The sequence below is a fragment of the Gadus chalcogrammus genome, chromosome 1, assembly GCF_026213295.1.
Source record: "Gadus chalcogrammus isolate NIFS_2021 chromosome 1, NIFS_Gcha_1.0, whole genome shotgun sequence".
Lineage (NCBI taxonomy): Eukaryota > Metazoa > Chordata > Actinopteri > Gadiformes > Gadidae > Gadus > Gadus chalcogrammus.
Window position 1 is genome coordinate 21,960,815 of NC_079412.1, and position 25,000 is coordinate 21,985,814.

At 47.1% G+C, this 25,000-nt stretch overlaps 2 protein-coding genes across 2 annotated transcripts in view; one reads left to right on the plus strand and one right to left on the minus strand.

Annotated features, from left to right (window-relative positions):
* Positions 1–5,809, minus strand: part of LOC130383730 (voltage-dependent L-type calcium channel subunit alpha-1D-like) — a 12,949-nt gene extending 7,140 nt beyond the window's left edge. The window contains exons 1-7 of the mRNA XM_056591527.1: positions 5,729–5,809; positions 3,825–3,925; positions 3,243–3,348; positions 2,553–2,692; positions 1,719–1,873; positions 1,168–1,320; positions 250–446 (exon numbers count right to left, since the gene is read on the minus strand). Of these exons, the coding sequence (XP_056447502.1) occupies positions 250–446; positions 1,168–1,320; positions 1,719–1,873; positions 2,553–2,692; positions 3,243–3,348; positions 3,825–3,925; positions 5,729–5,809 (933 nt within the window). The remainder of the gene's footprint in view (positions 1–249; positions 447–1,167; positions 1,321–1,718; positions 1,874–2,552; positions 2,693–3,242; positions 3,349–3,824; positions 3,926–5,728) is intronic.
* A 6,504-nt stretch (positions 5,810–12,313) lies between these two features.
* The window catches only part of magixa (MAGI family member, X-linked a), a gene marked incomplete at its 3' end in the record, with an annotated part of 15,377 nt that continues 2,690 nt past the window's right edge, over positions 12,314–25,000 (plus strand). Inside the window, exons 1-16 of the mRNA XM_056591651.1 lie at positions 12,314–12,350; positions 14,933–14,984; positions 15,708–15,945; positions 17,429–17,545; positions 17,967–18,086; positions 19,298–19,462; positions 20,158–20,254; positions 20,415–20,464; positions 20,639–20,806; positions 21,249–21,418; positions 21,603–21,777; positions 22,135–22,261; positions 22,954–23,137; positions 23,198–23,383; positions 24,312–24,375; positions 24,450–24,641. Coding sequence (XP_056447626.1) covers positions 14,943–14,984; positions 15,708–15,945; positions 17,429–17,545; positions 17,967–18,086; positions 19,298–19,462; positions 20,158–20,254; positions 20,415–20,464; positions 20,639–20,806; positions 21,249–21,418; positions 21,603–21,777; positions 22,135–22,261; positions 22,954–23,137; positions 23,198–23,383; positions 24,312–24,375; positions 24,450–24,641 — 2,095 coding nt within the window. The remainder of the gene's footprint in view (positions 12,351–14,932; positions 14,985–15,707; positions 15,946–17,428; positions 17,546–17,966; positions 18,087–19,297; positions 19,463–20,157; positions 20,255–20,414; positions 20,465–20,638; positions 20,807–21,248; positions 21,419–21,602; positions 21,778–22,134; positions 22,262–22,953; positions 23,138–23,197; positions 23,384–24,311; positions 24,376–24,449; positions 24,642–25,000) is intronic.

Consider the following 25,000-nt stretch of genomic DNA (forward strand, 5'->3'; position numbering starts at 1 on the left):
TACACTCGTATAGTAGTATATTAGTGTAGTATAGACTATACTACACTACACTATACTACACTATAATATACTACACTAGACTATATACTATACTTTACTATGCTATGCTACACCACTACACTATACTGTATAGTGTAGTGGTGTAGTATAGCATAGTAAAGTATAGTATATAGTCTAGTGCAGTAAAGCCTTGTATCGTATACTGTAGTCTAGCATAGTGTCCTACAGTAGTACTAGAGTGGTACTCACCCAGTAGAGTACGTCAGTCCAGCCCTCCATGGTGATGCACTGGAAGACGGTCAACATGGCGAAGAAGAAGTTGTCGAAGTTGGTGATGCCTCCGTTGGGCCCGTCCCAGCGGCCACGGCACTCGGAGCCGTTCAGCAGGCACTGGCGCCCGTGGCCCGCGAACGCACAGGGCACCGGGTCGTCCTCCACGTAGTTATCTGGTTAGAGCAACCAGCTAGTTAGTGATCAGGTCAATGCATAGGGCACGGTAGTCATACAGGTAGTGATCTGGATAGAGTAACCAGCTAGTTAGTGATCAGGTCAATGCATAGAGCACGGTAGTCATACATGTAGTTATCTGGTTAGAGCAACCAGCTAGTTAGTGATCAGGTTAATGCATAGGGCACGGTAGACATACATGTAGTGATCTGGATAGAGTAACCAGCTAGTTAGTTATCAGATCAACTAGTAGGGCACCGAGTCGTCCTCCCGGTAGTTATCTGGTTAGAGTAACCAGCTAGTAAGTATCAGTTAGTTGGTTATCAGTCAGCTCCTATGTAGTAAAGGGTGTGTGTGTGTGTGTGTGTGTGTGTGTGTGTGTGTGTGTGTGTGTGTGTGTGTGTGTGTGTGTGTGTGTGTGTACCTGCTCCTATGTAGTAACAGGTGTGTGTGTGTGTGTGTGTGTGTGTGTGTGTGTGTGTGTGTGTGTGTGTGTGTGTGTGTGTGTGTGTGTGTGTGTGTGTGTGTGTGTGTGTGTGTGTGTGTGTGTGTGTGTGTGTGTGTGTGTGTACCTGCTCCTATATAGTGACAGGTGTGTGTGTGTGTGTGTGTGTGTGTGTGTGTGTGTGTGTGTGTGTGTGTGTGTGTGTGTGTGTGTGTGTACCTGCTCCTATTTAGCAACAGGTGTGTGTGTGTGTGTGTGTGTGTGTGTGTGTGTACCTGCTCCTATGTAGTAACAGGTGCGGTGCATGCGGCCGATGAAGAGCTCCAGGCCGATGATGGCGTAGATGATGATGACGAAGAGGACGAGCAGCGCGATGTGGAGCAGAGGAACCATGGCCTTCATGATGGAGTTCAGCACGATCTGGAGGCCTGCAGACAGACAGACAGACAGACAGGTAGGTAAACAGACAAGTAGACGCACACAGATAGGTAGACAGACAGACAAACAGACAGACAGATAAGTAGACAGGTAGACAGGCAAGGAGGTTGACAGACAGGTAGACAGACACACAGACACACGGACAGACACACAGACAGATAGAGAGGTAGACGGGTAGACAAACAGACAGACAGACAGACAGACTGGCAGACAGACTGGCAGACAGACAGACAGACAGACAGACAGACAGGCAGACAGACAGACAGACAGACAGACAGACAGACAGACAGACAGACAGACAGACAGACAGACTGGCAGACAGACAGACAGACAGACAGGCAGACAGACAGACAGACAGGCAGACAGACAGGCAGACAGACAGGCTTACTGGGTACTCCAGAGACCAGTCTGAGCGGCCTCAGGACTCTGAAGGCCCTGAGGGCCTTGACGTCCAGACCTCCTGGCTTCCCCGGCGTGTGGTGGCTGGTGGTCGACACTTCTCCAGACTTATGAGTCACCGTCTCCAAGACAACACTGAACAGTCTGCAACACAGGTCACTCAGGGTCAACCCTAACCCCTTACCTTTAACTCTTAAACCTTAACCCTAACCCAAACCCCAATCCCTAACTCCTATGCCCTAGTCTCTAATCCCTAACTCCTATCCCCTAGTCTCTAATCCCTAACTCCTAACCCCTAGTCTCTAATCCCTAACTCCTAACCCCTAGTCTCTAATCCCTAAATCCTAACCCCTAGTCTCTAATCCCTCACTCCTAACCCCTAGTCTCTAATCCCTCACTTCTAACCCCTAGTCTCTAATCCCTAACTCCTAACCCCTAGTCTCTAATCCCTAACTCCTAACCCCTAGTCTCTAATCCCTAACTCCTAACCCCTAGTCTCTAATCCCTAACTCCTAACTCCTAACCCCTAGCCCCTAACTCCTAACCCCCAACCCCAAACCCCAATCCCTAGCACCCTCACCCTAAAAACAATCCCTAATCCCTAATCCCTAACCCCAACCCCCTAGCCACTAAACTCTAACCCCTAGCCCCTAACTCCTTACCCCTAGCCACTAAACTCTAACACCTAGTCCCTAATCCCTAACTCCTAACCCCTAATCCCTAACTCCTTACCCCTAGCCACTAATCCCTAACACCTAGTCCCTAATCCCTAACTCCTAACCCCTGATCCCTAACTCCCGGCCCCTAGCCCCTCCGTCCTGACCCGACGATGACGATGACGAAGTCCAGAAGGTTCCAGCCGTTGCGGATGTAGGAGCTGGGGTGCATGACCAGACCGTAGGCCAGGATCTTCAGGAAGGTCTCGATGGTGAAGATGACCAGGAAGATGTACTCCACTTGCTCCTAAAATGCATCAGCGGGTCGTATCAGTATTGTTTGCAGGTTATGTACTCAACAGGTTCATATTAGTACCGTAAGCAGTGTTAGTACTCAGCATGTAGTATTAGTACTTGAAGCAGGATTGGTATCAACCAGGCTAATATTGGTACTGTAAGCAGTGTTAGTACTCAGCCTGTAGTATTAGTACTTGAAGCAGGATTGGTATTAACCAGGCTAATATTGGTACTGTAAGCAGTGTTAGTACTCAGCATGTAGTATTAGTACTTGAAGCAGGATGGGTATTAACCAGGCTTATACTGGTACTGTAAGCAGTGTTAGTACTCAGCAGGTAGTATTAGTACTTGAAGCAGGATGGGTATTAACCAGGCTAATATTGGTACTGTAAGCAGTGTTAGTACTCAGCATGTAGTATTAGTACTTGAAGCAGGATTGGTATGAACCAGTTTAATATTGGTACTGTAAGCAGTGTTAGTACTCAGCAGGTAGCATAAGTACTGCAAGCAGTGTTAGTACTCAGTAGGTAATATTAGTGCTTTTGGCAGTATGTACTCACCAGGTCATGATTGGTTGAGTTGGAGTCGTCCTCAGGGAATGGTTTGGACACGCCCAACGCTACACAGTTAGCAAAGATGGCTAACAGAATAAAGATATCGAAAGGCCTGCAGAAGCTGTCAAGGACTCACACAGGAAACCACAAGACGTCTGTACTGTGAAGACGAGCACGAATGTCTGCACTCAGAACTCACCTGTTCAGAGTTCACCGAGACTCTGCATAGCCATCCAGTCCCCCACTCCCATTAATGTTTGTTGTACTCCCTGGCACTTAATGTACACACTTAATGCACGCACTTACTGTATGTTGCATTTATTCATAATTGTGTAGCATCTGCATTAGCGAGCTGTCACTACTGTATACGGGGAATGGGTTAACCTAGCGATGGTTAGTGCTTGGCACTTGGTTCTATGATCATCTTAACTGTACCGACATCGATATATTGTTTGACTCTCTGATGACAAATGGACTTATTGTAAGTCCCTTTGTGATAAAAAGCATCTGCTAAAGGCCCTAAATGTAAATGTGAGTCAATTCGATTCCAGCTGATGTGTGCTGACGGCTGATTGGTGGAAAGGATACTTCCACTCCACGATGGACAGGGCGGCTCTCCTGATTGGGTTGTTGAGTTTGAGACAGTAGAGGGCTCTGGGAGCGCGCTGGACCTGGTTATTACCCTGGACCTGGAGCATAGTCATCATTAACACCTGACCCCTGACCCCTGACCCTAACCCTGGACCCCATCGTCGTCATTAACCCCTGACCCTAACCCTGGACCCCATCGTCATCATTAACCCCTGACCCCTGACCCCTGACCCTAACCCTGGACCCCATCGTCATCATTAACCCCTGACCCCTGACCCCAGACCCTAACCCTGGACCCCATCGTCATCATTAACCCCTGACCCCTGACCCTAACCCTGGACCCCATCGTCCTCATTAACCCCTGACCCCTGACCCTAACCCTGGACCCCATCGTCATCATTAACCCCTGACCCCTGACCCTAACCCTGGACCCCATCGTCATCATTAACCCCTGAACCCTGACCCTAACCCCTGACCCTAACCCTGGACCCCATCGTCATCATTAACCCCTGACCCCTGACCCTAACCCGAATAACATCCAATTTCTTAACGTGTTAAAATGTAACATGAGGTTCACACCTGTTTCTTAGCATGTTGGCCTTTAACATGTGACATGTAACGTGAAGTTCGGACCTGTTTCTTAGCATGTTGACCTCTAACATGTAACATGAGGTTCAGACCTGTTTCTTGGCGTGTTGACCTCTGACCTCTAATATGTAACATGAGGTTCAGACCTGTTTCTTGGCGTGTTTACCTCTGACCTCTAACATGTAGCATGAGGTTCAGTCCTGTACCTTAGCGTGTTGACCTCTGACCTCTAATATGTAACATGAGGTTCAGACCTGTTTCTTGGCCTGTTGACCTCTGACCTCTAACATGTAACATGAGGTTCAGACCTGTTTCTTGGCGTGTCGACCTCTGACCTCTAACATGTAACATGAGGTTCAGACCTGTTTCTTGGCGTGTTGACCTCTGACCTCTAATATGTAACATGAGGTTCAGACCTGTTTCTTGGCGTGTTTACCTCTGACCTCTAACATGTAGCATGAGGTTCAGTCCTGTACCTTAGCGTGTTGACCTCTGACCTCTAATATGTAACATGAGGTTCAGACCTGTTTCTTGGCCTGTTGACCTCTGACCTCTAACATGTAACATGAGGTTCAGACCTGTTTCTTAGCATGTTGACCTCTAACATGTAACGTGAAGTTCGGACCTGTTTCTTGGCGTGTCGACCTCTGACCTCTAACATGTAACATGAGGTTCAGACCTGTTTCTTGGCGTGTTGGCCTCTGACCTCTTACATGTAACATGAGGTTCAGACCTGTTGCTTGGCGTGTCGACCTCTGACCTCTAACATGTAACATGAGGTTCAGACCTGTTTCTTAGCATGTTGACCTCTAACATGTAACATGAGGTTCAGACCTGTTTCTTAGAGTGTTGACCTCTGACCTCTAACATGTAACATGAGGTTCAGAGCTGTTTCTTAGCATGTTGACCTCTAACATGTAACACGAGGTTCAGACCTGTTTCTTGGCGTGTCGACCTCTGACCTCTAACATGTAACATGAGGTTCAGACCTGTTTCTTAGAGTGTTGACCTCTGACCTCTAATATGTAACATGAGGTTCAGACCTGTTTCTTGGCGTGTTGGCCTCTGACCTCTTGCATGTAACATGAGGTTCAGACCTGTTTCTTGGTGTGTCGACCTCTGACCTCTAACATGTAACATGAGGTTCAGACCTGTTTCTTGGCGTGTCGACCTCTGACCTCTAACATGTAACATGAGGTTCAGACCAGTTTCTTGGCGTGTCGACCTCTGACCTCTAACATGTAACATGAGGTTCAGACCTGTTTCTTGGCGTGTCGACCTCTGACCTCTAACATGTAACATGAGGTTCAGACCTGTTTCTTGGCGTGTTGACCTCTCCTGCGTTGCGTTGCCGTGGAGCTGGTGGTGGAGTGAAGGGTGTCGGTCCTCGTCATCCGCAGTCCTCCCTCGTTCTCTCCATCCAGCTCCTCATCCCATTCCTCCTCTGCTCCCCCTCCTTCATCACCCTCTCCTCCCTCCTCCTCTCCCTCCCCCCTACCCCCCCCACCCTCCACATCTTCCTCTTTACCTGGAGAGAGAGAGAGAGAGAGAGAGAGAGAGAGAGAGAGAGAGAGAGAGAGAGAGAGAGAGAGAGAGAGAGAGAGAGAGAGAGAGAGAGAGAGGGAGAGAGAGAGAGAGAGAGAGAGAGAGAAAACAAGCAAGAGAGAGTGAGAGAGAGAGAGAGAGAGAGAGAGTAAGAGGAAGAGAGATAGAGCGAGGGAGAGAGTAAGAGAAAGAGCGAGATAGCGAAAGAGAGAGAGAGAGAGAGAGAGAGAGAGAGAGAGAGAGAGTAAGAGGAAGAGAGATAGAGCGAGGGAGAGAGTAAGAGAAAGAGCGAGAGAGCGAAAGAGAGAGAGAGAGAGAGAGAGAGAGAGAGAGAGAGAGAGAGAGAGAGAGAGAGAAAGAGAGAGAGAGAGAACAAAATATTAAGATTATACAAAATAGGATAAGAAATACTCTGATTCACATGTTTCCAAATGAAAATCAAAACTAAAAATGTTCTGTAGTTAAATTCCTTCTCCCCGTCTCCATCTTCTCTGATACTGTTGGATTAGACACCTTGGTTACCCATCCACCTGGGCTTTAATCTTTGGCTTTGCATACACTTATTAGCAGAGCTACATACATCCACAGATGTCCTCTGCCATGTAGAATACATGAGATAAGGAGTAACTATAAGTAAGTCGACCTGTAGTAATAAATGGTTGGGATGAAAGTGCTAATATTAACAATGAATACCTAACTTAAATTAGGGCGAGCGGATTTCCCCAGAGACAGCTGGAGCTGTTCATGAAATGTCCCTAACCAAAGATAGCTGTCAATCACCATACTATGAGTAACAGTTGGCAAAAGACCAATGTAGTGTGAAGAAATACAAGATACCAGACTGATGTCTTTGAAAGAATTGAAGTATTCGACTTTAGAAAAGCTCATTTTGACCCCTGAGTGAACCTTTGTCTTTGTGTGGTACTTTAAATGTGTGACAATGGATTATTATGAATAACTTTAGCATTTCAGGTTTTGAAAGCTGAGATTTTTTAGGAGCTGAATTGGAGAAGGTTGGTTTCGGACTGGCTGGTGTGGTGGTCTTCAGGATGGATGAACACCGCTGTGTCTCTGGGCCCTGAATAAACACACATTCATGTATTTATGACTCCTTTAGTTGGTTCTAGTCATGGTACCAGTACCATGGACCAGACAACCTCATCACTAGACATCCTGCCATCAACAACACCCTAAATACCAGTGGTATCCGTGGACCGGACCACCTCATCACTAGGCATCCTGTTATCAACACCCCCCTAAATACCAGTGGTACCATGACCATGGACCGGACCACCTCATCACTAGACATCCTGCCATCAACAACACCCTAAATACCACATCCTATAAGGAGCTACTGGATCAACCACATTAGGAGAGGAGCAGAGAGGAGAAGAGGAGAGGAGAGGAGAGGAGAGGAGAGGAGAGGAGAGGAGAGGAGAGGAGAGGAGAGGAGAGGAGAGGAGAGGAGAGGAGAGAGGAGGCGAGAGGAGGAGAGAGGAGAAGAGGAGAGAGGAGGAGAGGAGGAGAGGAGAGGAGAGGAGAGGAGAGGAGAGGTGGAGAGGAGGAGAGGAGAGGAGAGATTGATACCGAGCAGGAGAGGAGAGGAGAAGATGGAGAGGAGAGGGGGCAGATGAGTGCGGAAATGAGAGGAGGAGAAGGGAGGTGTGTTCCAGTGGAGGAGGTGACATGTTGTAGTGAACAGCTGTGACCTACTTCTGGACCACACACACACACACACACACTACCACACACACACACACACACACACACACACACACACACACACACACACACACACACACACACACACACACACACACACACACACACACACACACACACACACACACACACACACACACCATGATGGATAAAGGAGAGATTAACATGCAGAGACAAAGATGGAGGGAGAGAGAGAGAGAGAGAGAGAGAGAGAGAGAGAGAGAGAGAGAGAGAGAGAGAGAGAGAGAGAGAGAGAGACAGAGAGAGAGAGAGAGAGAGAGAGATAAGGAGAGAGAGGCTATGAGTGAGAGGGAGGGGGGAGAGAGTGAGAAGGAGAGGGAGAGTTTGACAGAGAGGGGAGGGAGAGAGATAAGGTTATTCTTTACTGGAATTAATGACATCGTTGTGAAGGAACCTTTGAACCAGGCTGTGATGTCATCATCTGTAATAACCTCACCTACCTCCACCATCCACCTTCACTAGACGTCATACTGGAATGGCTGACCCTCTCTCTGTCTATCTGCCTGTCTGTCTGTCTGTCTGTCTGTCTGTCTGTCCCTGTCCGTCTGTCTGTCTGTCCCTCTCTCTGTCTGTCGGTCCCTCTGTCTGTCTGTCTGTCTGTCTGTCCGTCCATCTGTGGCACCTAAACCTTCTGCAGAGTACCTCTAAAACTTGGGCCTTGACAGTAAACCCTTGCAAAACTTACCCAGCCTACAATAACAAAAACACAAGTTCCTATAAGTCACAGTCTACAATACACCACCTACCTACCTAGTGTGTTCTCTAACTAGTCTGGTCAGTGTGTTCTCTAACTAGTCTGGTTAGTCTGTTCTCTAACTAGTCTGTATCTGGTCGGTATGTTCTCTGTCTGTACCTGGTCAGTGTGTTCTCTAACTAGTCTGAACCTGGTCAGTGTGTTCTCTTACTAGTCTGTACCTAGAACACCACACCTACCTTGGAGTAAACATCAGAAACCTCCACAGAGCTCTGAAGGATCTGAGAGACAAGGAGGGCCTTCTAGGCTTTCAGAAGAACATCAACTGGACATCCTCATCAAATATTGGACTGAGTCCACAACCTACTGTTTTCAACAGTAGTGAAGTCTGTGGTTGCCTTTGCCTACTAAGACTTTAGATAATGGGACAAACACCAAACTAAGACTCTAAATCCGCTCTCCAAGTCCAACGTAAACAAACACCAAATAACGCACGCAAAACAAAAGTAGGATGTTATCAGGAGAGAGAAGAGAGAGAACAGAAGAGAGAAAATTGAAAATAATCCACCAGCAACCAAAGCAGACTTGCAGGAAAATATATACAGACCACTTGACTACTGTGATCGAGAACTGAGAAAAGTCCAGAACTAACTATAGTATCAGGAACCCTTTCATTAAAACACTAAAGGAACAAACTAGACCATCATGAACCCTTTCGTTAAAACACTAAAGGAACAAACTAGAGGATCAGGAACCCTTCCTTTAAAACACTAGAGGAATAAACAACTAGACCATCAGGAACCCTTCCTGTAAACACTAGACTAGAGGAACAAACTAGAGCATCAGGAACCCTTCAATCTCTTTAAACTAACGACCATATTTGTTTGGGAGATACAGGATAGTTGGATCGGCACGTTGGGTCACCTGAGAGGGAATCGTACGCCTCACAACACAGTTAAACTAAAGACTTCTCTACTGTACCTGCCTCCTGCATTATTCTGCAATGTTAACAAGTGACTACTGCACTACTGCACTAGAAATAACTGCACAATACAACTCTCTGTATGACTTGTATTTTATATTAACCCTTTTTAATTGTTATACAATTGTTTATATTTCAAAATCGACATTTTTCATTTAGTCGTTTAAATAACTTAACACCTTTGGCAAGGTAACGTTACACGTTTATTCTCCATACCAACAAAGCACCTTTAACTGAAGAGAAATCAAATTGAAGAGGGCGAGGAAGACTATTCTGACTTAATTTATCTTATTATATTATATCTAACCTCATGTCCAGTCACCTTCAAGCCTATTCTAACCTAGTTTATAGTCACTAACCTATTCTAACCTAGTTTATAGACAGTAACCTAATTAACCTAGTTTATACTGAACAATTTACTCTTACCTAGTTTATAGTCACTAACACTATTCTTACCTAGTTTATAATCACTAACCTATTCTTATTTAGTTCATACTAACCAACACAATTCTAACCTAGTTTATACTGAACAATTTATTCTTATAGTCACTAACCTTTTCTAAGCTAGTTTATAGTCACTACCCTATTCTAAACTAGTATATAATGAACAATTTATTTTAACCTAGTTTATAGTCACATATTCTCATCTAGTATACCAACACACAAGATTCTACTTGCCTAGTTTATGAACCAGTTCGTCTTAACGAACCAATTGTAAGCTTGTTTACAGTCAATAACCAGCCGGAACACATATGTCAATAAAGTGTAAATAACATGTGAATAAAATGTGAATAACATGTTAATAATATGAAAATAATATGTTAATACAGACAACAGAAAGTTAATCTTACTTTGGCAGGTTTCCTCGTGCATACTGGCGATGCGCGCTCTCGATTCAATTTAAAACAAATCACATGTTAATAATCAAATAAAATCACATAAATCCCTCCTGATTCTCCCGTTGGACCCTCTCATCGCTTTCACATCGCAAAACAATGTCAGATAAGCGAATAAAACCAAAATCGACATTATTTAGCCTAAAAATAGAGTTCATATAAACGACCGCAGAAACCCGCGCACTCCATCGTCGGCACGAGACGGCAGCAGCCTGTTCCGAGCGCGAGGCTGAAGCTCACCGGGATTAGAGAACCATGCGTTCCCTTAAAGAGATGGATACACAGATATATACTTATATATATATATAAAATAATATATACATACAAATAAATATATGCATACATCCACAGATCAATTTAATCAGAATGATAATATACTATATTGCTATTTATAATTAAAAGAATACATATAATAGAAATGTCTCTCCCTCTCTCTCTCTCTCTCTCTCTCTCTCTCTCTCTCTCTCTCTCTCTCTCTCTCTCTCTCTCTCTCTCTCTCTCTCTCTCTCTCTCTCTCTCTCTCTCTCTCTCTCTCTCTCTCTCTTTCTCTCTCTCTCTCCCTCTCTCTCTCTCTCTCTCTCTCTCCCTCTCTGTCTCTCTCAGGCCTCCAGGACCTATATGAGGACCTTCTGGAGGCCTCTCCAGAAGAGTACAAGTCTGCTCTACTGAAAGCTGATCACCACATAAATTAAATGTTTTCCAGGTGTGTTTCAGATCCGTCCTGAGAGACCAAGACCAGGTTGGCCTCAAGGTAGACCTGGCATCCAAAACAATAACTTAGAGTTAAACTAACTCTACCTGGTCAGTATGTTCTCTAAGTCTGATCAGTGTGTTCACAAGTCTGGGCAATGTGTTCCCTAACTAGTCGGGTTAGTGTGTCTTCTAACTAGCCTGAACCTGGTCAGTGTTCTCTAAATAGTCCCTACCTGGTCAGTGTGTTCTCAGTCTGGTCAGTGTGTTCTCTAGTCTCTAGTCGGTGTGTTTTTTAACTAGTCTCTACCTGGTCAGTTTGTTTTCTTACTAGTCCGACCTGGTCAGTGAGTTCTCCAACTAGTCTGTGAACTAGGACTGTTTTCCTCCATGCAGCCAGAGCCAGCTGAAAGCTGATTGGTCGATATACTCGGACTACAACAGGAAACCAAAAGTCCTCTGATGTCAACATCTCGTCCCTCTGCCCACAGATTCAGATTCACACGCATACACACATCAGTTTATTGACATCACACACTTCCTGTGTGTGATGGACTAAGCTTCTATATTAAACCCCTCATAATCTCTCTCTCTCTCTCTCTCTCTCTCTCTCTCTCTCTCTCTCTCTCTCTCTCTCTCTCTCTCTCTCTCTCTCTCTCTCTCTCTCTCTCTCTCTCTCTCTCTCTCTCTCTCTCTCTCTCTCTGTGATGGCTAAATGGTTTGGTTTAGCCCACTTTATGTGACGCCATAATTGCTCGGGGTTAAGGTTGGCCTGTGGCGCCCCCATCTGGTCGGAGCTGCTACTGCAATATTTAAATAGGTATTAACGCATATGAGATTATCCTTATAAATTGTTATTTATATGTTATTATAGTTTTATATGAAAGGTTTTCTTATAATTTTAATAGTTATATATAAGTACAATTGGATCATATTTTGTTATGTTATTAATATGGCTGAATATGAAATAGATGTATCTATTATAAATACTACATTTATAACATAGTATAACACATCTATAAAAAATTTGGCATTATGATCGCGAGGTCCAGCGACGTACACACATACACACGCACGCGCGCGCGCACAATCTCTCTCATGCACACACACGCACGCGCAAACAGAGTGTATAAGCAAGGCTACTACGCGTCTACTACACTGTCTCGAGCGACTATTTCATTGGTTTGGATTACCTGCAGAGAGAGAGACGGAGAGCGCGCGAGAGAGAGAGAGACGAAAGACAGCGAGAGAGACAGCGAAAGAGAGAGAGAGAGAGAGAGAGAGAGAGAGAGAGAGAGAGAGAGAGAGAGAGAGAGAGAGAGAGAGAGAGAGAGAGAGAGAGAGAGAGAGAGAGAGAGTCTTGTAGGAGCAGCGGCAGCATGACGGTAGGTGATGGTGTATTCTACATTATATTCTACATTATGTTATCATGTCATGTACGAGGATTTTGAGCGGTGGAGGTTCCGAGCGGGAGGAGGTCGCTGCGTCTCATCGCTCCGTCAGCAGATCTTCCGCCGCGGCTCACACATCGCTGGGTTCTGGACCGCCGCTCGGGTTAGCGGCGGGTTAGCGGCGGGTTAGCAGGGATAGCGGCGGGTTCGCGGCGGTTTAGCGGCGGGTTAAGGTTTGCTCTATCCGGTACCGGAGGAGCCGACCGGAGGCGGTTGATGACCGCATCAGCACCATGTGCGGTGGAGCAGCAGTGTTTACACCACCACCTCATCCTAGATTCACCCGAGATGCTCCTGATGCACCTCCTGCTCTTCCTCCTCCTGCACCCCTTCACTATGCCTCCTCGTCCTCCTGCACTGTACCCCTTTACTACGCCTCCTGCTCCTCGTCCTACACTGTACCCCTTTACTACGCCTCCTGCTCCTCCTCCTACACTGTACCCCTTTACTACGCCTCCTGCTCCTCCTCCTGCACTGTACCCCTTTACTACGTCTCCTCCTCCTCCTCCTGCTCCTCCTCCTGCACTGTACCCCTTTACTACGCCTCCTGCTAGCAACTACACCTGCTAGTATATTGTATGGGAGGTATATTATTTAATAGAGGAGGTATATTATTGTAAAGGAGGTATATTATTGTATAGAGGAGGTATATTATTGTATAGAGGAGGTACATTACCGTGTAGAGGAGGTATATTACTGTATAGAGGAGGTAAATTATTGTATAGAGGAGGTATATTACTATATATAAAGGAGGTATATTGTCGTCTAAAGGAGGTCTATTATTGTGTAGAGGGTATGAATTGTATAGAGGAGGTATACTACGGTATAGAGGAGCTATATTCTTTTATAGGAGGTATGCTTTTCTATAGAAGGTATATTATTGGATAGAGGAGGTATATTACTGTATAGAGGAGATATAATATTGTATAGAGGATGTATATTACTGTATAGAGGAGGTATATTATTGTATAGAGGAGGTATATTATTGTTTGGGAGGCATGTTATTCCATAGGAGGTATATTATTGTATGGAGGAGGTATATTATTGAATAGGAGGTATATTATTGTATTGAGGAGGTTTTTTATTGTATAGGAGGTATACTATTGTAGAAGAGGTACATTATTGTATATTATTGAATAGTGATGTATATTATTGTATAGAGGAGGTATATTATTATACAGAGGAGGTATATTATCGTATAGAGGAGGTATATTATGGTACAGAGGAGGTATATTATCGTATAGATTAGTTTTTTTTATAAAGGAGGTATGTTATTGAATAGAGGAGGTTTGTTATGTAACGTTAATGGAGGGTCAGGCTGGTTTGAGTGGCGGTTCAGAACAACCAAAGCTTATATTGTCGGCTTTTAGAGGTGTGTTTATGAGTTCCCAGTATGCAAGGTGTGTTTCAGTGTGTGCGTGTGTGTGTGTTTGGTACTTCAGGTTAATCATTAGTGTTCTTGTGAAGAGAGTTCCAAGTTCATGTTGACACAGCAGCAGCACAGAGTAGGACCACACATTCCTCCCCTCCCACCACACATACCATTATAAATACCAGTATCACTGTAGTGGTAACCTCGCTCCATACATACCAGTATAAATACCAGTATCACTGTAGTGGTCACCTCGCTCCATACATACCAGTATAAATACCAGTATACCTGTAGTGGTCACCTCAGTCCACACATACCAGTATACCTGTAGTGGTCACCTCACTCCACACATACCAGTATACCTGTAGTGGTCACCTCCCTCCACACATACCAGTATACCTGTACCTGGTCACCTCGCTCCACACATACCAGTATACCTGTAGTGGTCACCTCCCTCCACACATACCAGTATACCTGTACCTGGTCACCTCGCTCCACACATACCAGTATACCTGTACCTGGTCACCTCCCTCCACACATATCAGTATACCTGTAGTGGTCACCACTCCCTCCACACATACCAGTATACCTGTAGTGGTCACCTCGCTCCACACAGTATGAAAGTCTGTTTCTGTGTTATAGGATAGTAGGAATGTGTGTGTGTGCGTGTGCGTGTGCGTGTGTGTGTGTGTGCGCGCGCGTGTGTGTGTGTGTGTGTGTGTGTGGTTCCGAGATATTGTAGCAGAGAGGAAGAGGTGCTGACCAGGTTAGAATGCTAACACGCTAACCACTAGGCTAATGACCGCAGCAAGCAGGCCTGCGGTTCCCCCCTCTGAGCTGACGGGACAGCAGGTCCCCGAGTAAGATGGTGGGACCGCAGCCCCCCCAGTGACATGGTTGGGCAGCAGGTCCCCCAGCGACGTGGGGCTCACTCTGCTAACGCTGGGCTAACTCTGTGCTAACTCTAGGCTATCGCCGTCCTCAACGCTGGGCTAACGCTGAGCTAGCGCTGTGCTAGCGTTGTGCTAACGCTGGGCTAACTCTGTGCTAACTCTAGGCTATCGCCGTCCTCAATGCTGGGCTAACGCTGAGCTAGCGCTGTGCTAACGCTGTACTAACACTGGGCTCTCCTCCCTGTTCCCAGGTGAGCCGCCATGTCTAAAGCCACGGTCAGGAAGCTGCACTGGAGGTCAAAGGTGAGAGTTCAACCAGTTAGTGAGTAAGCCTAACCTCAAACACAACAAAACCAACTATTGAGATGTTACTTTAACCTCAAACACAAGTAAACACAGTAATCATCCCACTCACAAATTTACAACAAATCAAAGAATAACTAATTCACAAATTAACTTATAATGAAAGACTGATTACAAATCAACATATAATCAACTAACAAGTGAATAATAATGTATGAACTAACAAACAAAGTCATAACTCTAGATAAATTAGTTCATAAAATGAACTAATAACAAATGAATTGATAATTCACTAACTAAATAATGAATGAACCAATCACTAACTAACTGGTAACTAATGGATGAATGAACCAATCACTATCTAAGTATTGTAACTAACTAATGACTGAACCGATCACTAACCAACTAGTAACTAACTAATGACTGAACCGATCACTAACAGACTAGTAACTAACTAATGAATTAACCGATCACTAATTAACTAGTAACTAACTAAGGAATGAAGCGATCACTAACTAACTAGTAACTAACTAATGAATGAACAGATCACTAACTAACTAGTAACTACCTAATGAATGAACCGATCACTAACTAACTAGTAACTAACTAATGAATGAACCGATCACTAGTTAACTAATGTATGAACCGATCACTAACAAACTATTAACTAACTAAGGAATGAACCGATCACTAACTAACTAGGTAACTCTCTTCATCTCTCAGGTGCAGGAGAGCTTTGTCCCACTGGGCGGGGCTTCAGGGGAGCTGGGCGTGGCCATCGGGGGAGGGGCCGACTATGGGGAGTTTCCATTCGTCACAGCAGCGCCTGGGGGAGGAGCCACGGTGGGTGATGTCATCCTGGAGATCGGGGCGACGCCCGTCCTGGGCATGACCCTCGGTGATGTCAGAGGGGTCCTCAACACCTGCCCTCACCCAATCAGGATCAAGACAGTATCACCAGGTAAACACGCGCACACACACACACACAACAAATGTTCAAACACACACACGCACGTGCACACGCACTACACACACATGTGTGTTGCCCTCCTCATGCGTGAGTTTCAGGCACGTCGCTCTGTAAGGACCTCAAGAGTGTGTTTCAGGCGCGTCGCTCTGTAAGGACCTCATGTGTGTTACAGGCGCGTCGCTCTGTAAGGACCTCATGTGTGTTACAGGCGCGTCGCTCTGTAAGGACCTCATGTGTGTTTCAGGCGCGTCGCTCTGTAAGGACCTCATGTGTGTTACAGGCGCGTCGCTCTGTAAGGACCTCATGTGTGTTTCAGACACTTTGCTCTGTAAGGACCTCATGTGTGTTTCAGGCACGTTGCTCTGTAAGGACCTCAAGAGTGTGTTTCAGGCGCGTCGCTCTGTAAGGACCTCATGTGTGTTTCAGACACTTTGCTCTGTAAGGACCTCATGTGTGTTTCAGGCACGTTGCTCTGTAAGGACCTCATGTGTGTTTCAGGCACGTTGCTCTGTAAGGACCTCATGTGTGTTTCAGGCACGTTGCTCTGTAAGGACCTCATGTGTGTTTCAGACACTTTGCTCTGTAAGGACCTCATGTGTGTTTCAGACACTTTGCTCTGTAAGGACCTCATGTGTGTTTCAGACACTTTGCTCTGTAAGGACCTCATGTGTGTTTCAGGCACGTTGCTCTGTAAGGACCTCATGTGTGTTTCAGACACTTTGCTCTGTAAGGACCTCATGTGTGTTTCAGGCACGTTGCTCTGTAAGGACCTCATGTGTGTTTCAGGCACGTTGCTCTGTAAGGACCTCATGTGTGTTTCAGACACTTTGCTCTGTAAGGACCTCATGTGTGTTTCAGGCACGTTGCTCTGTAAGGACCTCATGTGTGTTTCAGACACTTTGCTCTGTAAGGACCTCATGTGTGTTTCAGGCACGTTGCTCTGTAAGGACCTCATGTGTGTTTCAGGCACGTTGCTCTGTAAGGACCTCATGTGTGTTACAGGCGCGTCGCTCTGTAAGGACCTCATGTGTGTTTCAGGCGCGTCGCTCTGTAAGGACCTCATGTGTGTTACAGGCGCGTCGCTCTGTAAGGACCTCAAGAGTGTGTTTCAGGCGCGTCGCTCTGTAAGGACCTCATGTGTGTTACAGGCGCGTCGCTCTGTAAGGACCTCATGTGTGTTACAGGCGCGTCGCTCTGTAAGGACCTCATGTGTGTTACAGGCGCGTCGCTCTGTAAGGACCTCATGTGTGTTTCAGGCACGTTGCTCTGTAAGGACCTCATGTGTGTTTCAGGGTTGTCGCTCTGTAAGGACCTCATGTGTGTTACAGGCACGTCGCTCTGAAAGGACCTCATGTGTGTTTAAGGCGCGTCGCTCTGAAAGGACCTCATGTGTATTTCAGGCGCGTCGCTCTGAAAGGACCTCATGCGTGTGTTTCAGGCGCGTCACTCTGTAAGGACCTCATGTGTGTTTCAGGTGCGTCGCTCTGTAAGGACCTGCGGCTGTTCCTCTCAAAGTGCTTCACCCCCGGCTCGCTGGACGGACAGCTGCAGCAGATCATCAGGGAGAACCTGTACATACGGGCAGTGCCCTGTGAGTACACACACACACACACACACACACACACACACACACACACACACACACACACACACACACACACACACACACACACACACACACACACAGACACACACACACACACACACACACACACACACACACACACACACACACACACTCACACATACACCTGTTACTACATAGCAGCAGGTACACAAACACACACACACACACACACACACACACACACACACACACACAAACACACACACACACACATACACCTGTTACTACACAGGAGCAGGTACACACACACACACACACACACACACACACACACACACACACACACACACACACACACACACACACACACACACACACACACACACACACACACACACACACACACAAACACACACTCACACTCCCAGCGTGTGCGTGTCCTCAGGTACGACGCGGGCGTCGCGGGAGGAGGAGATCTCGGGGGTGGACTACAACTTCGTCTCCATCCAGGAGTTCTTCTCCCTGGAGGAGTCAGGAGCGCTGCTGGAGAGCGGCAAGTTCAAGGGTAGGTAGTATTCATGTCAACTGTGCAATGCAATTTAGTCCAACCAACAATGTTGAGTTTTGGGTCAAGAGTTGGGCTCACTGTAGTCTCTTTGTTAGCAAGACACACAGGTTTAAGTCAGACTCTGTCTGAGGCTGGGCCAACTACGGTGCACGTGCGCATTTCGACACTACCCCCCGGGGAGTCTGGGTATTCGTGATGCCGGTTGGGAAAAAGGGGTTTATTGCCTTTTGTCAATTTGTTTCTGTTAGGTTAAGTGGGGTTAACGGGTTTGGGGTCTTTATTGTTTGTGTGTTGTTTATTGTGCGTAGTGTTGCCGCCACCGTTACCGAGACTTGCATGTCCGTTGGTTGGGTGTGCGGTGCGCTGTGTGTTGCAGGTGTGTGTTAAATAAAGGCAGCTCTCGGGATCGTGCGGTGTATGAGGCACGAGAGTTGCGTCACCGTTTAACCTGGGCTCCCGTCTCGTGCAGAACAAGTTTGACCATAATGTCAAACTTGTTCTGCACTTTGGTTTGCTGCATTTAGACAGCGATTCTCTGCTGCTGAACTAGCTACATGTTGCTTGTTCTATTGCTGTCTGGCATTCAGAAATGTAAAATGGAAGTTTCAAATTATTAATTTTAATAAAGTGAACTTAAAACTCGTTTTGCATTCTTTGAAATGTTTTTTTTTTACAAATAATATTAACCTTAATTTGAAATATTAAGTTAACGCCCCTGACTTATTTTTTTGAGTTTGTAAAATATAAAAATCTTAGTTGGTATAACTTTAACTTTCAAGTTTGTCTAAAGAAGAAAATGACCTTTTTGATGGGCTCAAAACTCAAAAATTGATTGCAGTAAGTTGCCTTGCAATTTTGAGTTTGCTCAAAAATAATCAGTATTGATTATTTTTTACAGTGTAATCAATGCTACCCTACACCTCCCAATACTAACCCTAACCAATACTAACCCTACACCTCCCAATACTAACCCTAACCAATACTAACCCTACACCTCCCAATACTAACCCTAACCAATACTAACCCTACACCTCCCAATACTAACCCTTACCCTTACCAATACTGACCCTAACCCTAACCCTTACCAATACAAACCCTACACCCCTCAATCACTAACCCTTACTATCTATCACTAGCCCTATACTAACCCTAACCCTCTATCGAGTGCTCCCAGTGGCTGTCTCATCAGGATGTTTCTGACCAATCAGGGAACTACTACGGCACGCCGCGGCCCGTCCACATTGGTCCAGAGAGTCCGCCAGTCACGTACCTGGAGCACCGCAATCTGCTGAGGAACTTCAGGACCAGGAGCAAGTCCCTGAACAACCTGGAGAAGGCTGGGGAGCCGGAGGAGGGCGAGGACAAGAGCTCAGGTACACACACATACACACACACACACACACACACACACACACACACACACACACACACACACACACACACACACACACACACACACACACACAGGTACACACACACACACACACACACACACACACACACACACACACACACACACACACACACACACACACACACACACACACAGGTACACACACACACACACACACACACACACACACACACACACACACACACACACACACACACACACACACACACACACACACACACACACACACTGGTATACAATCACACACAAAGGTACACACACAGGTACAGGTACACAATCACACACAAAGGTACACACACACACACACACACACACACACACACACACACACACAGGTACAGGTACACAATCACACACAAAGGTACACACACAGGTACAGGTACACAAAGGTACCAACACACACACACTCACACACACACAGGTACAGGTACACAGAGGTACAGGGACACACACACAGGTACACACAAACACACACAAGTAAACACACACAAATGTACACAGACACACCCACACGTACACACAAACACACACACAAGTACACACGTACACAGGTACACACTCACACAGGTACACACACTCACACACAGGTAAAAACACACACTCAAGGTTCATACACAGGTACACTCACACACATCTATGTCTCTCTCTCTGCAGTGGGCGGGGCCCTTCCTGTCAGCCAATCATGGGAGGGTCCAGGGAGGCGGGGCCTGGAGCTGAATTTGAGTGAAACTGGAGAACAATACTACACAAAGTAAGATATATCTATATATCTATATATATATCTATATATATATATATATATAAATATATATATATATATATATATATATATATATATATACACATACATATATACTTATATACATATACATACAGCACAGACAATGTTAAAGGTTGTTGTTTGATTTCAGTCAGTCTAAGACCAACTGGACAGACCCTCGAAACAAGGAGCCCTCAGACTGTAAGTACTGCTCATATAGTTATACTGTCCAGCTACTGTACTGCTGATACACTGCTACTGTGACTGTAACTCTACAGTACTGCCACAGTGTTGTAGCTGTGTATATATACAAACATGTAAATGTATATATTTGTATACATATATATCTGCTGTATGCTGTGGTTCCTGGGTCAGTGCCAGAGTTCACGGAGCAGGTGAGCGTGATGCTGGGCTCCTCGGTGCCGGTCCGCCTCACCAAGGGCCCGCGGGGGTTCGGCTTCAACATCGTGGGGGGCAGTCGGCCCCGGGAGTTCCTCCAGGTGTACAGCATCACCCCAGGGGGCCCCGCCAACCTCAGCCCAGGTACACAGTCGAACACGCACACACACACGATAGGGGTGCTAGATTATGGAAATTGGGAATATAGGATTTCTTTCTGAGTTTGAAAACATGATGAAATCAGCATTTCTCTTCAAAAAAAAAGTGGAAATTTCCCCTTAAAAAAAGACACATAATGTTCAAATAGAAAATAATCAACAAATATGTATCCAACTGTTCTGCATTTCTATAAAACATTGAATGTATAAAATAAATATACAGAAATAAAATAAAATCTTTTCAACTCAATTATATATTAGTTTGGAGAATGTTTGACCCAAAAATCGAAAACACTATAACAACTTGATTAATTGCACAGCCCTAACGCACGCACAACCAGTCACACCCCCCCAAACACACACCCACACACACACACTCACACACTCCATGACCTCATGCCTCTGCTCTACCTTCTGTCTCCTGGTAGCTGACATCCTGGTCTATATCAGTGGAACCTGTGTGCTGGGCCGCTCACACAAGGAGGTGGTGGAGATGCTGCAGGCCGTTGCCATGGGGACCAGTGTGGATGTGGTGCTGAGGAGAGGATACCCCATGCTGTACAACCCTGATGGCTGTCCTAAACAGAGCTTGGAAACTGTAAACACACACACACACACACACACACACACACACACACACACACACACACACACACACACACACACACACACACACACACACACACACACACACACACACACACACACACACATACACACACACACACACGTAAGTTAATGTGACCTTTCAACAGGGAGATCTGACATCTTATCTACTACAGCCCCGCCCGTCCAGAGAAGACACCTGCCCACCTGGTCTGGGTAGCCACGCCCCTTCCCAGCCCTCACCTGGTGTGGTTAGCCACACCCCCTCCCAGCCCTCACCTGGTGTGGTTAGCCACGCCCCCTCCCAGCTCACCTACACCACGGCGGAGCTCTGCAACGGCACAGGTGCAGGTAAGAAGACGGCTGCTACCAACCTAGCTCCCTGGTTACCTAGACCACCTGGCTACCTGGTTACCTCCTAGACCACCTGGTTACAGAGACCACCTGGTTACCTGGTTACCTAGACCACCATGTTGCCTGGTTACCTAGACTGCCTGGTTACCGAGACCACCTTGTTACCTGGTAACCTAGACCACCTTGTTACATGGTAACCTAGACCACCTTGTTACCAGGTTACCTAGACCACCTGGTTACCGAAACCACCTGGTTACCTGGTTACCTAGACCACCTGCATACCTGGTTACCTAGGCGACCAGGGCTTCATAAATTGTTTATGACCTCATCCCCTCCTTTTTTCTAAACATCCAGGATTGGCCCAAACTCCGCCCTCTTATGCGGCTCAACCTGTCACTAACGGCGTGTCCGGGGAGGCCACGCCCCCTCCTTCTGAAGCAGCCCCGCCCCCCAAGCCTACAGCCAGCGGAACCCTGCGCAGGTAGAGTACTACTGGAGTACTACTGGAGTACTACCAACACATTATAAACACACACTACTACTACTATGATAACTATGAATATTCCATAGTACAACTATAATAACTTATAATACATCATAGTACTACCAGAATAACTACTAATACACCATAGTACTAGAATAACTACGAATACAACATAGTACTGCTACAATAACTACTAATACACAATAGTACTACTAAAGTCACTACTAATACACCATAGTACTACCAGAATAACTACATTTACACCATAGTACTAGAATAACTGCTAATACAAACTAGTACTACCAGAATAACTACATTTACACCATAGTACTAGAATAACTGCTAATACAAAATAGTACTCCTAGAATAACTACTAATACACCATAGTACTATAATAACTACCAGTACACCATAGTACTAATAGAATAACTACTAGTTCACCATAGTAGTTCGAGAATAACTACTAATACACTATAGTACTTGTATAATAACTACCACTACACCTTATTACTACTATAATAAGTACCACTACACCATAGTACTACTTGAATAACTACTAATACACCATAGTACTATAATAACTACTAATACACTATAGAACTATAGTAACTACCAATACACCACAGTACTGCAGTACCACTGCAGTACTTAGTGAGAGTGGCGCTGCAGCAGGATCTCTGTCTCCACAGGTCTTCTCTGATTGGCTACAGCACAGGCTCCCTCCCCGCCCCCTCCTCCACCCTCCTCCTCCGTCAGCGCTCCTCAGACCGGGACCTCTCCAGCTCCACCCTCCCCAGCTCCACCAAGCAGCCCGCCAACCCCCCCCCGACCCTGCAGCCCCCCTGTGGCTTCAACGGCTGCCCCGCCAACCACGCCCCTCAGCCCCTCCCCCAGCCCCCCGGCCCTGCCCCCGCCGGGCCCCACCCCCCCCAGCTGGTCCCGGTGGCGCTGTGCCGGAGCGAGGGGGGGCCGGGCTTCAGCGTGGGGGGCGGGGGCCCGGGGGGGCAGCAGGCGGTGGTCCGGAGCCTCTGGGACCCGCGGCTCTGCCCGGCCCTGCAGACCGGCGACGTCATCACCAAGATCAACGGGGCGGACGTCCTCCACCTCACCTTCACCCAGGTACTGTCTCCGTGACAACGCGCCGGTCCCCCACCTCACCTCCACCCAGGTACCGTCTCCGTGACAACGGGTCCGTCCCCCACCTCACCTTCACCCAGGTACCGTCTCCGTGACAACGCGCCGGTCCCCCACCTCACCTCCACCCAGGTACTGTCTCCGTGACAACGCGCCGGTCCCCCACCTCACCTTCACCCAGGTACCGTCTCCGTGACAACGGGTCGGTCCCCCACCTCACCTCCACCCAGTTACCGTCTCCGTGACAACGTGTCGGTCCTCCACCTCACCTTCACCCGGGTACCGTCTCCGTGACAACGTGTCGGTCCTCCACCTCACCTTCACCCTGGTACCCTGATATGGTGTCTATGACAATATGTTACCATGTTTTTAATGAGGTCGTCCTGGTGGCTGTTATTGCGTAGCCATGGTGATCGTCATGGCCACCTGGGGTGGTGTCATGATGGTTGTCGTTGTTACAGTTGCGCTAGTGTTTTCGTCATGGTTACCGTGGTGGTTTGGGAGTAGTTGTCGTCAGGGTTAATGCGGGGCTGTACTGATGGTTGTCTTCATGGTAACCTGGGGTGGGGTAGTCATGGTTGTCGTTGTAGTAACTGGGATAGTGTAGTCATGGTTGTTGCCGTGGTAACTGGGGTAGTGTAGTCATGGTTGTCACTGTGGTTACCTTGGGTGGGGTAGTGGTGGTTTTCATGATGGTTACCAGGGGCGGTGAAGTGGTGGTTGTCGTCGTGGTAACTGGAGTGGTGTACTGATGGTTGTCGTCATGGTAACTGGGGTGGTGTAGTGGTGGTGAAGTGGTAGTTTCAGTTGTGGTAACCGTGATGATGATGATGTTTGAGTTGGTTGTCATGGTGTTGTCCATGAGTTGTGAATGTTGTTGTCATGGTTACAGCGGTGCGTTTGTGTGTTGCAGGTGCAGAGGGTCCTCCAGGAACACACCCGGCGAGGGGAGGTGGTCCTATTGGTCAGCAGAGGAGGTAGGCCCCCCCCCGCGTCCTGCTGACCTCTACTGACCTCTGCTGACCTCTACTGACGCTCTCCCTCTCCACAGCGGCCCTCGACCCCCCTGGGGTCACACCCAACTTCTACAAGCTCCTCCCCTCCCCCCTGAGCCCCGCCTCCAGTCCAGCTGACACGCCCTCCTCCTCCTCCTCAGTGTCCTTCCTGGGGGCCGTGCCCCCCCTCAGCCAGGCTGGCACGGGCCCCGCCGAGGGCCCCGCCCGGACCCCGCCCACACGCCAAGGTAACCCTATCCCTGAAGAGGGCCCCGCCCTGACCCCGCCCACACACCAAGGTCACCCTATCCCTGAAGAGGGCCCCGCCCTGACCCCGCCCCTACGCCAAGGTCACCCTATCCCTGAAGAGGGCCCTCCAACTGGTCTGGGGTTCTAACTAGTCTACTTCTAACTAGTCCGGTCCTGGGGTCTTACAGGTCTGGTTCTTACTGGTCCGGTCCTGGGGTTCTAACTGGACTGTTTTTAACTAGTCTAGCTCTAACCAGTCTGGTCCTGGGGTTCTAACTGGTCTGGTCCTAACTGGTCTGGTCCTAACTGGTCTGGTTCTAACTGGTCTGGTTCTAACTGGTCCGGTCCTGGGGTTCCA